The sequence below is a fragment of the Bombus fervidus genome, chromosome 10 (assembly GCF_041682495.2).
Source record: "Bombus fervidus isolate BK054 chromosome 10, iyBomFerv1, whole genome shotgun sequence".
In the NCBI taxonomy this organism is placed as follows: domain Eukaryota; kingdom Metazoa; phylum Arthropoda; class Insecta; order Hymenoptera; family Apidae; genus Bombus; species Bombus fervidus.
Genome location: NC_091526.1, coordinates 8,770,340 through 8,787,665, shown reverse-complemented (window position 1 = coordinate 8,787,665; position 17,326 = coordinate 8,770,340). Strand labels below are relative to the sequence as shown.

General features: G+C 38.5%; 1 protein-coding gene and 1 long non-coding RNA gene across 3 annotated transcripts in view; one reads left to right on the top strand and one right to left on the bottom strand.

Moving 5' to 3' along the window:
• Positions 1-1,419, bottom strand: part of LOC139991481 (uncharacterized) — a 31,211-nt gene extending 29,792 nt beyond the window's left edge. Inside the window, exon 1 of the long non-coding RNA XR_011800853.1 lies at positions 1,177-1,419. This is a non-coding gene — a long non-coding RNA (uncharacterized lncRNA). The remainder of the gene's footprint in view (positions 1-1,176) is intronic.
• Positions 1-17,326, top strand: part of LOC139991479 (zwei Ig domain protein zig-8) — a 174,994-nt gene that overhangs the window by 78,571 nt on the left and 79,097 nt on the right. For both annotated transcript variants that reach the window (XM_072011583.1, XM_072011584.1), the window contains exon 3: positions 2,159-2,304. In XM_072011583.1, coding sequence (XP_071867684.1) covers positions 2,159-2,304 — 146 coding nt within the window. The remainder of the gene's footprint in view (positions 1-2,158; positions 2,305-17,326) is intronic.

Below are 17,326 nucleotides of genomic sequence, written 5' to 3'. Positions count from 1 at the left end.
ATTAAATTTTGCAAAGTATATATTATCTGACCATTTTTTCTATTTGACAAAAATAAAATAGCATAAAAAATTACAAACTTGTAAAAGAGGTATTTATACTAAATGACTAGTTGACAAATTACCTACTATACAAGATCATACTGTTATATTATTTTCACTGTTGCATTCATGACGAAATTACGATAGTCCGTTTTCGTGTACCTAAATCGAAGGTCAGTGAGGCTAGGGGCGAAACAGGGATGGAAGCATGCCACAGGGAAGCCAGGCATTCTCGAAATTATTAGTTGGCGAACTATTTGCATTAACGGTGGATCAAAGAAGAAGACGATGGGCTGTCCTGGTGCAACTAACACGGTATTTCATGAACGTTAACCGTGATTGCGTACCACGGCCATATACAATACCGTATCGCATTAGTATTGCTGGAAGTTCATCCTTAATCAAGTGCTTATTAGAATTACCCGCGTGCGCGTCAGTGTGTGCATTTGTGTGTGTATACATTTCTGTTGGTAGAAAGCGAGTCGGCAACAACCAGCTCACTCAAGAGGTAGAACTTTTGATGTTGCAAAGCAGCTGCATCGTCTAACCTCGTTTGAACGTAAAGCTCGAAGAGTTTCCATATTCATCCAACTTACTTTGACTTTGCGAGAAATACTCACGCTGCTCTGTTGCCGTGACGCCTTGTTAAATAAGAATAGATTTCTCCATTATTTATGCGCTTCTGCGGGAAAATTTCACCGTTTGCGTTCGTATAACTGCGAAATTTTATGCTCTCGGAATATTTATTGCGATTTCTAGGTGGTACACCTAATATAAATACGCCTCTCTTGATAAATATTAAAATACTTACTAGTTTGATACGGAATGTAACAGTCATACTATATTATCGAAATATAAACGAACGATCAAGCAGAATTTTATATTCGTGCAAGATAGCGATCTAAGATACTGATGCAATAAATGCTGGTAAAATTATTCGTAAGGATTATAGAAAAATAATAATTCACCGTAAAAGAATAGTTTGCACATCATAGTATTATAACCGTACACTTAGATATTCGACGATTGAATTGTGAGATCGATACCGTGTTTAAAAAAAGACTAATCTATGTTCTAGTTGAATATCGTTGTTTATTAAATAACTTGCGTGCTTTAATTACAAATTTATTCACTTACCTCTGGTAATATGTTGCACTTCACTTCGATTTTAGCTGAGCTATGTAAATACCACGTCACCATTTTGAAAGAGTTCGATTAAAACTATAATATATACGTATACACAAGTATTATGGGTAAGAATATACTCATACATACATACATCCTTGGATGTTTCTCGCGACACGCCATCTGGTACGCCAGGGTATAACTATCGTCATTACCAAACGTGTCTCGGTCTCGGTATGTTTACATTTAGTGCGGCTAGATTCTGTTCGCGAGAAAAAAATGTAAATATTACAACGAATGTAGGTTTCGTATCGTAAATTGTCTTCAGTTGCCGGTTTCACTATGCGGCGCAATCAACATCTTCGGTATGAATCTCTTCGCTCGTTCGCGCGTAGTATTAGTTGTCGGTCGCGTGCAATAACGATTGCGTAGTGTAGTGCTTACTTTAATTGACGTTTCTACGGAAGAAGTTAGGCAGAATACAGTGGAAACGATCGAAATTATGGTAAGTTTTTCGCAACAATTATTGCATCAAGATATCGCGAATGTATAGATATTCAATATACAATTGAATCAATATACAATATGGCGGAACGAATGCTCTCGAAAAAACATACTGCGTACATACACACACATATTACGTACTTTGCTAACGTATTTTGATTTTGACGCGATATGATGTATGTGTCGTGTACGATGCAACGAACACACACTGATATATTAACAGCAAAAACTGTTACCGGAAGTTTGCTTTGTAACATAACGATCGATAAACAGCGTTCTTTTTTCGAACAACATCCGAGTTAACCTTTTCGATACGAAGTTCGTTTGTATTTATACGTACGTATCAGTTTTTCCCAGTGAGATAATAAACCTTGAAAGTTTCAGCAATTGCTTAATAATCAATGGAATTCCTTCCAAATTTTTAGAATAAAAAAGAATAGATTCAACGAAAAGACAATTTCTTTAATGGTATTGTCCATACTCTTTGCAGGTGGATCAAGCCTGGCAAGCGTGGTCGCCGGAAGTAAACCTTTGAACAAGCCAGATTTCGACGACATCGCTCCACGAAATGTTACTGCCATCGTTGGTCAAACAGCGGAATTGAATTGCTTCGTGAAGCATCCTGGAGACAGAGTAGTAAGTGACGACTTATTTTTCTAAAAGATATTATAGCGTCCACCATTCTGGAGCTGTCTATGTAAATATTTATCTACCGATGATCGCGGATCGTACAAGTTTTCGGTATAAATCAAGCGTATCGTTATTTTCTCGTGACACATTGATGCTGCATAAATCATCCGAGCGAATCATATAAAATAGCCAGCTTAATGAATCACTTTTTCCGGGATATTCCTGTTATTCGATAATATTCGCGTAAAAACTAGTAGACAAACGTTTATCGTTTATCGTCAGAAACATTTCGAAATCGTTAGGGAAAATAAGAGAAGGGGAACATTTTCATTTATATTTCATGGTATTCCATTTATCGATTAATTCCATGAATCAATATACTCGCTACGGTTGGCTGATTGTATACAGTTGTATTTTTCTTTTGCGTAATCCGTACATCAGGAGCGTTTACAATAATTGTATGAATACAATCGGGAATAATTTTAGGCGGGACGAGAAAGGTCCGATAGGATCGGCCAAACTTTAACGAGCCGGTACCAATAATTTTCTAACACAATACAGTTCATTAAATGCCGGAGGGAGAACTGTTAAAATCGGTAGGAACAACAGCGAACCAAAATCTTCGCATAATTATTGGTATTTATTCATTAGCATACGTACCTATAAACCGTATCAATATGCGTAATGACTAGCTTTCGCTTCGGACTCACGTCCGTGGAGATTGTGTAATATTTACTTATTGCTGCGTACACGCATATTGTTGCCACATTTTCCGGTCACCTGCTCACGGTTCACGAGATACGCGTGAATTATTAATCATCGTAGGAGTTAAGGGAAATTAAGATACTAGATACACTCCGGTTCTAATCGTGGATGCTGTAAGTTAGTCTTGATTCAGCGAAATCAAGTATCGTCCGTACTGTATAATTTCATCGACAGAAAAGAAAGTTTGATAGATAAAAATCGTCATTTGTTGCCACGGCCGCTATCGCTATAAACTATAAATCCTATTGCCTTCTTTCGATGCTCGTGAACGACGTTCCGACAATAAAAATCACCTTTCTTTCGATAGCGGTCGTCGTGAATTCAATTACCTTACACTACAGAGCGAATCCATCAGCCAAAGACTATCGCGTTCCGCTTTTATACGATGCTCACTACGACCGATGTCTCTTTGACATTACGTGTTCAGCTCGAGTCTACTTTAACGCGTCACTGAACGTCCATCGGGTTAGCAGCAAGAAAGACAGCCCTTAAATCTCTTCTTCTCCTCGACTCGCATTCTCGAATCTGTGCTGAATACTCGACGTCCGTGTATGCGCATAAATACATACATGCTTCCCTGTACTTGTCAATAGCGGCGTGTCTGTCTTTAGCCCGTGCTGCTCAAGCACTGTCTTTAATTGCTGGACAGGAGAGTCTCTAGTAGCGGAAGAAGCAAGTGCAGGTTAGACTAGGATTGCCAAGTGATCACAGGGTGACTGTACCTTCGCCAGCGGCAAATGAACCGATCAGGTATACTCAACCAAGTGGTTACAGAGCCAAGCCCCTTTCTCTCTATCAATACTTGGTGTGCTGTATGCATACATGAGATGTAGAAGCGTGTGCGGCGAACGCAAATGTAGAGGCTGCGAAGGTGAACAAAGATCAAAGAATATATGTTAAATAGTGAATTAGGAATTTTTAATCTGGTAGAGAGGATTATGTAATTTTTAAAATAGTACGTCAATAAGAAAAGTTATATTAAATTCAACTTAATTCAGTTTTTAATTGTCATGCAAAATATAGTAGTACAAGTTTATATTTAAATCCTCTATAGCAGAAAAAATAGAAATATTTTTAACACGATTGGTCGAATATACGAATGAACATCTGTCTATTTATACGCCCATCGCTGTGTATTGAAGAATGAGGTAAATGATACAGCCGGTGCACAACCGAATATTTTGGATTATACTGTTGAATTTTATGGAAAAATTTATATTTTTCTGAATACAAGTAAAGGAAAAGTAAAATATTCGCAATATGAGATATTGAACGATAATACTTGGTTATTAGTTACGAATGAAATAAAATCATTCCTTAGACGATGAGAAGGAGTACAGATGCTTTACATTTTCGCTTAAATACCTTTCACGCAGTCGAGATTTCTTTATCCTCCGTTTTTTTTTTTTTTTCACGCTTACTATACCGTTCAATTTATTACCTCACTGCATGATCGCATACATTAATCGCATATTTTTATTAAAAGTTACATAATTTCATGTTGTTTTTTCCCCATTAAGAGGTAAAACGCTTTCTGTAATTCATGAAGAGCGTTATTCTCTTTTTACTCTATTTCCACGTACACTTTTCTTCCAAGTAACCGTACTTTTATTTATTCTGCATCGTGTTTAAGGCGCATTAGTAACACCGCGAATTGTCGAGTGAAATCTATTCGGTACTTATTAGGGTTATACATTAGCCTGAATAATGCAGTAGGTTTGATACGGTGATATATGGGCTTCTTAAAATTCTCCTGGAAAACTGTTGCTTCGCGCTAGATCACTGTTCTCTCCTTCGTGGAGAAAAATAGTGGAGGGGGTTGCATCTCGTTTGCAACCGGAGGGCAGCAGCACGATTGTAACGTGCCGGCTCCACGGAAGTGATCTGTTTAATCGAGCCCTTCCCATCGCATGTACCGGCGCAAATAGTTTGAATGGCTTAGGCTTAATCGTGTACGATGTACACCGGCGCGATGCTAGTCCGCAGAAGGAATTCGTGATGCGCGTGGCAAGAGTGACCATTTAATTAGTCTATCTAGTCGGTTTGCTTCTTCCCCGCTGAATCAGTCGTTCGCTACGCATATTCATCGGCTTGTTTTCTATTGGAAACAGTTCGATCGTTCGCAAAACATTATCTTTCCTGTCTGTCGCGTTAACGAACACAGGAACATACACGATCGATCGATGGAACGTAAACGTTTCGGCGTATTGAACGAGCTGGGAACGTTAAATTCACTGTCCAAACGATATTTTCGAAGGAAAACGAAAAAATATGCGTTCTACGGAAATATTTCGAGTATTGGACGAATGCATTTGTAAATAAAAATCAGAGTAATTATAACGGTTGGAGAAAATATTGGAATCTTTTATGAGTACATTAAGTGTGTTCTATGAAACATGTTGAAACTTCACTAGCACTCTGATGACATTCAATCGTCATAGTTATATTGGTAACTTTAAAACAAATATGAAATTCCACCGAAATGTTCAGTTGTCATGTCTTTTTTCTACGATTTTTATATAATTACCATAAAATCACACATAGATTGCAATTTCTTTTTTTTTTATTATTATTTATTATCTAATCTAAACTTAACTCAAATCAAATATAATACATGATATAAAAGATACTTTTATATGTATCTGCGAGTCTGAAACTTATAAACGAAATTACTCAGAATGTTGACCTGAATAAGAAAATGAATAAAATCGAGCATGAATATGCTCCTATGTAATTATCAAAATCAGTTTTATAATAAAAAGTCAGACGGTTTATCGAGGCATCCGAGACGAAGTGTAGTCACGTGACACTCGCTGGCGCTTGTGTAACTCCGATAATTGATTTAGCGGCGGATCAGGAACGTAATACATATAACTGCTTTATACCAGGGGGAGGAGGGATCCGTTTAAACTTAGTTTAATTAAACCGTGGATTTATTGGGCGTCGCTTGATACGTACACACGAAGATACGGATGCAGTGTCTAGCGACAAGGGGCCCACGTTCAGTGTACCCGGCTTCCGAGGGCTGGTAGGGGTAGCTACGCCGTCGAATGAAATGTTGCACGTGTTTGCAGCCGTATGCATGTGTAACACAGGTATATTTGTATGCGCACACGCGCGATAAACGAGATAGTGAATCCTCCAAGTGATTCCAGCAGAGATAGGCGGTTCTGATAACGTCAATTGACATAATGGCATCGATGATGTAGGATACAAATGTCAGCAGGAAGAATCTATGGAACATGGCGTAACGACACGGGGTGAATCATAAGGGCGAAACGAATAATCGTGGAACGAATAGTCGTGGAACGAAATGTCGAGGAATTAGTTAGGATGGCATATTCAGTCAGGTGAATCGTAGTTTAACGAAGGACAGACAGCTCTTGCTAGCTCGTTGGAAATGGTAAATTGGCGTAGACGACAAGGGCGTAGTTAATTGAGATGAAGGAGTTGCCGGGGAAATTGGGTTGAAGTACGACGACCGGTTGTTTTGTGTCAGCTGTTCAGCACGGATGCCCGTGGAGTTTCTTCTGTTTGTCATCGATCACACGCCGTGCACGACTTTAGGGTGAAATAATTGTCTTTGAATATATTTACCTGTCCCCGGCACTGCTATACATAAAGAGAGTTTGCGATGTGAATAAAAAATTCTGTTTAGTCGAGATAGATTTGAGGAGAATATTTAAAGAGACCGTATGTTCCTTGAAATATTTACACAGCCAGGGCAAAGTTTTAGAGAGGTAAATCTCATCGACGGCAACTAATTATATTATAGCGAGGCCGATCCAAGAAGTTTCAATCATCTCGGACGGGCGTAATGTACCCTGTGTTGGAGACGAACCGTTTGCAGTAGATATCTTATTAGCACTATGGTTACGTTCATTAAAGTTCAATGAACAAATTAATCGATCGCTGTCGCTCATATAAAGCGGGTTTCGCCTCTTCTATCGAAACGCTAACTAAAGACATTAACAGGTTAATTGCAGTAGCGCGTATGTCATTGTTCAAAACTATCTTCGACCATTGTTCATTAAACACGATCTAAAAATATTTTCAAATTATCGCTCATCCTAAAGTTCATAAAAATTCTTTTGATATTACTAAAAACGGAATGTCGTTTATAACACGCTCCACGCGAAGTTTAATTAAAAGAAAGAAGTATGAATAATAAAGGAAGCAGAGAAGTGCCTTCCTCTGGGAAGAACTAGCCAGTATGAAACAATGAATATGCTTTGTTGGCCGCAATCCGGCCAGGAAAAAATTTCCAGTTTCCGCGAGCCACCTGCAACCTGTGTGCCGGACACGGTCAGTAATGAACAAAGAAAATGCAAGTCAGCACGCTGGTGGATATAGGAGAGCAAAAGGACGAGAGGTAGCAGCTTTCGAGCAGACAGATGTTATCTTTGGACAGGCTGCTTTATCATAATCCCTCTAACCGTGGCAAAAAGGTCTCCTCGTCGTTTCTTCTTAATTACCCGTCACTCTGTTCTCGTGTCTTCTGGAATCATTAGCCGGGCTAATTAATAATCGAAGATGATCGATCGACGAGAAGGTGGTTCGGTGTGGCCACCATCCGGGGATCGTTGCGAGGTAGAGGAAGCAGGAAGTTGGCAGAAGCGGCGAGCGACTTTTAATTGCGGTGAATCCAGGAAATTGTTTTCCACGCCGGTGAAATAAGCCGGGACATCGAAGAACGCCACGATGAGGAAGGAGAAAAGAGGGGAACGGTGGACTAAGTCCGATTTAATCTCGTAATCGACGCGTCGGCTCTCCGACTAAAGGGACAGAGAGTCGAATTGAAACAATTTCTGCTGGAAGAACCGAGAAATGCAATCGTCAGCGAGCCGACTGAGAGACACGGGATTCTTCCTTCCTAATCCCCGCCTAGGACGAGTGTTTGCGAACGAACGGCATTCTCGAGGATTTCTGGACTCTCGAGGAAAGCTCACCGGTCCCCCTAGTCTTTCTCGATTACGAGCCTCTGTCCTACGGAGTTTGCACAGCGGTCGGAGGATCCTGTCCATCTAGGAGCACCATGAGAGACACGCCCACTTGCACGCCACCGTTCATTTTCAATAGCTTATATTTGCGGATTGGAGGACGAACGAGGACCAGAAACCACGAGGAGTGTTAGTATCCTTTAATATACGAGATACATATATGTACAGGTACAGTCATCGTTCGACGATTCTTCTAATACCATGGGCAATGAACGCGGTTGGAGATTGGAACAATAACATAGTAGCCTGTAGGGAAGGGATCAGGGGATGACGAGGCGCAATCGAGAAGAAGCTTTTATCTCCTATCCGGAGAATTAAAGGAATACCGTCCGTCTCGGTCAAACGGTTGCTCTCAATTAGCTTTATCTGTATTTACGGTGGACGGAGGTGAAACGGACACGAGGACCCCGCTAGCTGTTTGATTCTTCGGGAAACTGGGATAGTGAGAATCCTCTTCGTTTGCAGTTAAAAGAATCCGAGGGTAATCGCCGAGAGGCCGTGAATTATAATTCCCAATTAAAACCGAGTAAATGCAGTTAACAATTCCTCTTCATCGACGAACAAAATCGTATTTCCAGTAGAATTGATTCCAGACAATAAATGCAATATGAAGTTAAAGACACGATACTGTAGTAACAAGTCAAACTAATGTATTCCATTTGTTGTAAATTTTTTAATGCTAATACCTAATATGATTAGAAAGCAGAAAGCATAAAAATTTTGTCGGGACTTAATGACAACGAAAATTTCTTTGAACACTGTAAACACTGTGCTTAATTAATCCATCTTATATATATTCATCTAATATAAAACGAATGTTATTGAGAAGTACAATACATGGAAAAAATAATCCATAATCGCATAATTAAGTCGTTATACGAACATTATTATGAGACTCTCTTCAATCAGCTTTACGACGGCTTGGCGCGGATAGAAAACTGAAAGCGATCATTACGAATTCGCGAAAGCTGCTGGACAAAGTGCGGCACCTAACAGAAATTACCAGGTTGACACAGACTGATTGTGGGTGTGATAGACTAAATTTCGTCTACCAAACTGGCTTTATTGCCGTTTCTGTCGACTCTATGGACGAATTGAATTGACGTGGTTATTGCGGTTGCGAATCAGGAAGATACGAGCAGAACGAGCCTGTCGATGGAACTCGAAAGGACGCATGATGTTGCCTTGCTAGAGATTCGATCGGAATGATAAGCAAGCCCCTTGTTTTGTTGAAATCTGACACGTGACAAATTGCAACGGTGATAGGTACATGTACTACGTGCTAATTTTATCAAGCCTGGAAGATAAAACAGAGTTGCGAGATTAGATCTTGATGAAAAGAAATCGTCGATTCTGCAGTAGATTCCTTTGACTTTGGGCGATTTTTTTACATTTAGGAAAGTTTGGGAAGTTTCTAGGTGGTTAAGGAAAGTTGAAGACGCAAAAGTGAATACAATGTACGTAATACGCGAAAATGTAATAAATATTGAAATTCCATTTTTTTTAAATTATATTCATAGAAATATGAATTTGCATAAGTATCCGCAGTGTAATAATGACGCTTTGGGATCGTGTATAGCAGAGCTTGCGTAATAAATTTGATAAACTGTGGAGGATTGGTTTAGGAATCCTAGTCAATTTAAATTTGGGAATTTGAGGGTTTGAAAATTGAAATATTTGGATATTGGAACATTTGAATTGAATCTTCAGTCATTGAAGAATACTGGTCATTGTGTGATAGGCTTCACCTGGCCTTATTATTGGCACAATTGAAGAATTCACAGAAAGTTCATTAGGGCGGGTGAAAAAAAAACGTATTTTTCAGTTGTAACAAATAACCGGAAGATTGACTTTAAATGCGAAACTTCTTTAAACACTTGGCGAACGACGGTACGCTTCGTTAACTCGAGTAATCTTGAACCGAGACTTCTCGAGTTATCAAACCATTCTAAGAGCTGTCTGTTAAAGGCGAAGGGAGTCATTTTCCGTCGCATGGACGATGAAGTCTCGACAAAATTATTTTCTTTCAGCCTTTTATTGCCCAAAGCTCGTCCAGATTCACCCGTTTCGAACCATTTCACGAGCACTGAATAGTTTCTTTCTTTCATTTCTTTCCTTTTCCTTCGTTCTATCGGTACTTATTTATTCAGCATGAAATAACATGGATAAATGATGAAGCGTAATCAAATCTTATTTCACTGGCTTCCGTGAAACTTGTGGTTTAACAAAATGAAACGCTTCCAAATTCCTCCTGAAAACTCCTCTTTACACGTTCCTCCGAGACGCTACGAGTTTTTGATTTGGCCGTTAAGAATTTTAAATCTATCATAACCCACTTTCCTACTGCAAGTTGTATTCGTAATACATCACAAAGTCTCCAATTTCAAAGCTGGCTGTCGTAAACATTTATCGCCAAGAAACGAACCCATTCAACATTTCGAGTTATTTTCTCCTTCATAATATTCTCGAAACTTTACTATTCACTCTGTTTATGAATCGGGGATATATAGAAAATTGTACGATTGATAGAAAATTAAATTTTCATTAACATTCCAACGTCATGCTACAGATCATAAGTTTTTTAAACAAATTGAATTTTAAAAAGCCAATAAATACACAAGTTGGAACGTACGAAACGTTACAGGTTGTTTTTCAGAATTTACTGCTGATATTGAAACCTCCTTTTTTTTTTTTTTTTTTTTTTATTTAAATTGACAGAGGCCAATAAGTTAGAGCGCAACGAATTTTGCAAATTTTAAATTATATAGATTCCTAAAATGATATACAACTTTCCTGAGAATTGAGTTAAGAATCCTTTGTTTAAGAAAAATCACATATTCAATTGCCTGAATTATTGTTTGCAATATAAGTTATTATTCTTTTCCATTTAAACGTTCTCGAAACTTTACTGTTCTCTGTCTATGAACCACAAATACACAAAAAGTACTAGGATTAGCAAACAAAGAGAAAGACGTAATTTATCAATAGGGATGATTGACTAAGGCGATGGGATTTCGATAATTATTTTTCCTGAAAAAAAAAATTATTATTATCTTGAGTAAAAAACCAAATCTGTCGTAGCGTGATCTATTAAACCGGGCAAAATGAGCTACGTTCTCGCTGGTCGATATCGAAAGAGGAGAGTTGCGACACGAGCCATAGAAAAAAAGACGCGGAAGCTCGAGTCGAGGGTGAAAGAAAAATGGAAGGGGGATGAGAACTGACGGAGAATGCTAGGCGTCGATGACGGTCGATGCTAAAAATGCCTTCCAGCTTTTATCAGCGGGTCGCAGACATAATTTAAGAGGGGGCACTATTAAAAATGTGGCCTCCGGGACTAAAAAGGAGAGAGTCTATGAGACATCGTTCGCGAATGCGGGAGGCTATTAGGACAAATTTTTGAAGTAGGTAACTCTCCTCGTAATGAGTTCGTCACTTTGTTCGCTCTCTTCTGTTCGGGTAAAATGATGGGGTCTTAATGATAATCGTTTTATCAGCATCTGCTTTCTACGATATCATGGAAGCCATGTTCGTTAATGATTGATACGTTCGTTGTATTTATCTGGATAGGTTTGAATTACTTGCAGAGTTTCTGGGTACAGTCAGTCACGAGAGTCTACTAACATATTTTATAAATATTATATGTCTTTCTGTATTTTATATATCCTATATATTTTATTAAAAGAAATTACAAAACCCTACTTGGTTGTAGAATTAGTTACGTTCACATATCAACGATGTACAATAATTTTGTATTTCCTCGTTAGTGTTAAAATGTTTGAGATGGAATGAAGAAGAAACATGAAAATCGTAAAAGATTTAGGACGAATTATTAATAATTAGAATGACAGTCAATGTTATAAATATTAAGAAGGATATTTATACAAGTTTGTAATTAACAGATAGAACGATCAAACGTTATTTTTATAAATATGCATCTGATTCCAACAGATAAAATATTCGATTTGAAATGTAAGGAGGTGTATGTAGACTTTTGCGCCTGACTGTAAACGTATGTACGAATATACGATGCAGTGAATCGGTATATGCATTGAAAGACACGTTGGCCATTCATTAATAAAAATTAACGATGTCTTGATAATGAACGTATCGCGATAATTTATGAAATATTACCTTTTCCGACGTAATAAAAGAATATTAGTGGCTCCTTCGTGCATATTTCCTCGTTCATTAAACAATTAATTAATCCACAATACAACGGGAAAGAATTTCATTTACCAGGCGGATTAATTTGACATGGTTCGTTTCCTCGCACATCAATTCATCAATTTCACGCGGAACGTTTGATTCAGGACTGACGTTTGTACAATTTTTACATACTCCGCGCACACGGTGCACAATAAAAATTGAACTATATCGTTGGTGATTCCCCGGTGTTCATTGTGCGCTGCTCGTAAAATATATACGAGATGCCATAGAATACCATGGGATACTTGAAAAATTTTCACGATGGCATGCTACGTTCTTCGCTAGAAACAAAACGAGCTCGCTCTTTTTCATTCCCCGAGTTCTTCACGATACATTTCTCGGAGAAAAATAAAATTTACGCTTGATCTCCGACTTTTCTCATTATCATTCCCGCTGTATCGTTCGTCTGCTTCGACCACGTCCTAATGCACTTTGGTATAAAGAAAAGGCGAGGGAGAAAGAGGAATCTTATATAACTGAAACTGGTAAACGACAAGAAGCAGAAAGGATTGTGGGTATTGTTGTCAACCGCGGCTGTGTAAAATGTTACGCGATACCGGTTGACTAGGTAAGAAAAGCCGGTATCAAGCAGCCAGGCTGGACTAATCGTATCCGCTATCCGTATCCTTTTGTTGCGGGTGCTAGTCTAATGATACGGCCATTGTGCCGGGATTCAAGCCACAGAGATACGAGAATCTTTTCTTAATGGAAACTCGATGTAAGACTGACGCCATCCAGTCGAAATCGTGACGATCGTAAGAGTTAATAGAACGTGACTTTACAGCGGAGGAAATGTTCATTTTTATGCTTAATAGCTACGTCTTCTTCATTCGGTATATTAATCGCTTGCTTTACGATTTTATCACGAACGAGCTTTAGTTGATCGCTGCTGTAACAGTGTCAGGTGCAAAATATACTTGGAACGTTGTACATAATTATCTCAAGTTTTGCCAAAAACAGATTTGGCGAATGACTTGTGAAAATGTAATACTACACGCTGTATCAAATATAAGAGGATTAAAAAAGCGCATTGAAAATCCAAGTGAAAGTTAAATTTTGCTACAGGCAAAGATAAATTCAAGTTACTGCGAAGTTCATTTAGAAAAGTACTGTGTTAACGTAATGAATGAAAAATTGAGATTCTTTTGTTTAACATAATCTTCTTTTAGATTTTTATGTTTTATGCAATTTGTGTTTGAAATTGAAAGAAGATTTGAGAAAACGACACAACGAAGTATCATTTTTACGTATCTAACCCGAGATATTATAATTCCGCAGGTGTATAGAGTATTACAGTAGGATTAGTTGGTACGGTTTATTTCGCGATACAAAGGGACAGGTATTAATTTCTTGTCTTCAGTTTGTTTTTCATACAAAATAATACTTTCTGCCTTGGTTATTTACGAGTAACACGGCACTCTACAGATTTGCCAGATTAAGGGTGGGTCCGCCAGCTATAAATTAAAACCTTAAGCTCGTCTCTCCTTCTCTCTCTTTCCTGTTGAAACTCTGTCGAGGATCCGTGTAAGTATCCGTTCCCAGCGTTTCTACCGGAACTGGTCGGGTTCAAGCGGTTTTATTCCGTTCAAGATTAATTGCGAACTGACGAATGTTTTCTCTCTAATGTAAAAAGAAAAATAAAAAAAAACGAAGAGGATTCCCTTTTGTACCCTGTAGCCTTAGAAATGTGACACTCTGACGAATCGATCCGTAGAAAATGTAAAATAAAACATCAAATTGTTCGCAATTTTCGAAACGAACTTGAATTCGATCGCAAATTCAAGTTTATTTCTTTACTTTCAAATTCAACTGTGATTTTATACATCAAACAATGGCGAAACGCTATTGTTACAAGTATGTGACAGTCACTGAATTGACCGTCGAAACCAACATGTGCTGTGGCAGAAAATTAACCCACATTTGCCGGAAGAATAATATTTTATATCATATGTAATTTATATAATATAACATTTTATATTATGTATAAAATATTATTTCCAATATCTTTCTGTGAAGCCCTTTCACGAATTAAATTAATGATAACGGGAATTAAATTTTTATGAAATGGCCACTCATTTCACAGAATATTCGATAATGCGAATAGTGGTGCAAAAATCAGGAAACTGTTACATAATAAAATTTTATTAAATATTCAAAAGTGAAAGCTTATTCACACAATTAAAACGACACTCGGTTTTTACTGACATCCGGGCTATTAATTAAATAGAAAGTCGTTTTAATTAAATAAACAGACAGCCGTTCCCTTCCAACTTCCAATAGAACACGGGTAATATTATCGTAGATTTGTATACTATTGCATAGTAAATAAAGTATCACATAAGAGGAGGAGCACCGATATCATAGGTAACAGTACAGCGAAAACTACCTAAACACTTCACAGGAGCGACTGATGTTTCCAGCAGTCTGATCCGCAACTCATACATTCGGCTGTTGCCTCGAAATCTGGCAGCTTTTTCGCGATCTCGCAGCTCATTAGTCGTCGCTAAATGAATAAGTACATCGTTTGCTCTATCGGCTCGTTTAAATTTCGGTTCGTGTTGCCATAGTTTGAGAAAAAAGGAGAGAAACGGGGAAATAAAAAAGGAGAGAGAAGAAAAAGTAACAAGGAACTAGAACGTTAGGTAGCTGTGGCGAAGAACAAAGGCACGGAAAGAAGAACTTAGGCGCATAGAGTTAATTAACGTTCGAAAGTCACGGGTCAGCACATTCTGTTCGTTAATTGAACCGATCCAAGGGTTTGCCTTTGGTGAATAAGGTTCGGCTCTAGGGAAGGGGGCCAAAGTGCACGGGCAACACTTTTCCGCGGGTAGAGTACACCAGGCGTCGTAAGAACTGTGGAAACAATCGGGGAAGTTCAATCGCGTTAAAGCTAACTCGAAAACGGTTGCGCAGCTGCGAGCCTTTGGATAGGTTTTGTGTGGATGTTTAAGAGGCTTTGAGTAAAATAAACTTCTGATCGGGCTGCAATATTGAATTAGCTGGCTACTTGGGACTTGATGTTTTATGACGAGTTCCACTGCATTCAGAACCCGGAAACGTTTATACCTGACAACTTTCGTAAAGTTACCAAGATATTATTATAAAGCAGGTATACGTATTCAGAAACGCAATACGCATTGGTAAGTGATCCTATTAATTTACGACAATGAAAAGCCGGTTAGGAACTTGGACACATACAATTTTTTCAATTTCTTGTCCTACGAGTTCTTTGTCAATGTATTGGGATCTTTCGAAGGTTGCTTTTAACACGTTTATTGTGTACAACGTTTAGCTTACATTGTAGAGTTACATACAGTCTCAGGTTATAGGTACGAATTTCCTGTGTGTATGCTTATCGATTTAAACGTGGAGAACATTAATTGCAAGTCAGGAAGTTGGAGGAAAAATTTCGTAGTAATTTGTATGGAACTCGTGCGAAGACCAGAAGAAAATATTTTTTATTCTTTATATGGAAGTAATTCAAAAATTCTTTGTCAATCAATCATAAATTGATTGAAATAATTTTTTTGTTTGTTCGTAGATATATTGTATATTGTTGGTCTTTCTTTTTATAAGACTCGACGGCGACTTGCCATATAAAAATCTTATATCTTTGAATGAAATTGACTGTTTCTCTTTTCCAACTACGTATGTTATGCTATAATACTCTCTGTTAACTACTAAATAATATTAAAATGAAATTTCCGAAAAAATTATTTATTGGTATCCGGGATCACAGATAAAATGAACGAATGAATGAAAATCAACAGCTGACGTGTCAAATGCCGATCAGATACGACAACGATATCGTACCGTAACAGTAGCTTTGGTTACTCCCTTTTATGCTCTTGATTGATGACATTAAGTAGCTTTCTTTTATTCGTCCGCAGCTACTACCCTTCCAGCAGACGGTTTTTCAATGGTGACTGATTCGCCGGTGATTAATGTCAGCCGTATCTTCCGCCGGTTTAACGATATAACGCGGCGGTGTTCATTTATTACGGCGACGCGCGTTATTTACGATCAGCGCAGTACTTAATACTATTTCCCCGGAAGTGGCTTTCCTTTCGGCGGATTCGCGGGTTCGCGTTTACCCAGCGAACCAGCGCCTCGACCTCTCGAGTGTTACGTAAGCAAGATTTATCGATTCGGCCTGTTTCTTTAACTTTTGCCGTCCGCTCGTATTCCGTCCGTTGAATCCTTAATTTACTATCAATTCCGCGTTATGAATTGTACTCTGTGGCCGCGTGACGTCTTGGCTAACCGGGTTCTGACCTGGCAGAGAGTACAGATAAATCATGGCGGCTGTATACGCAAAATCTTGCTGGTTATTATTTTTCAGTATGACTGGCGGACCTTGCCATCGAATATTCATGCGATTGCGCCAACAAAGGCGATGTAATTCTTCTTTGAAATTAAACGCCAGACAGCAGGGCGAATAAAAAGTATTTATATGAAAGAGAAGTAGGAAGTAGAAAGAAGGTTCGAATAGTTCGAGTAGGTGCAATAAATTCGTGGAAAAGCAGGAAGGCAAAAGAAGAGTTTGGGCAAAGAGGGGGAGCGTCTATTGACCCGTTTTCCAATTGTTATCGGTGTTCCGTGTAAGCTCTTCCGTCTGTTGAGAGCATTCCCGTTGCTGTACCGTCAACACTTCCGACGAATCGACGGAAACGAACAAGTAGGAAAGGGGTGAACGTTCGTTTCTTCGTTGATTCCACTTAATTGGCCAGTTAGGTCGTGGGTGAAAAAATAACCTGGGGTGGAAGAACAGGAAGGGAAGATTTACGAAGTGTCCAGGGGAGCTTGGAAGAAGCAATTTCGTTGAGAGATGCCTGGACACTCGAATCCCACTCGCTTTTCTAACCCCGTTGACAGGTGGTGCAAATAGACAGGGCAAAAAGTTTGGCGTATCTTGCTTTACTAAATCACACAACTAGGAAACTGAAACATTTACCGAAACTGACCTATCAATCGAACTATCAAACATCTAGCAAACTGGAACGTCTAGATTCACTCTAGCTAAATGTTTTGTTTAGAGAATTCTTTTTACTTAT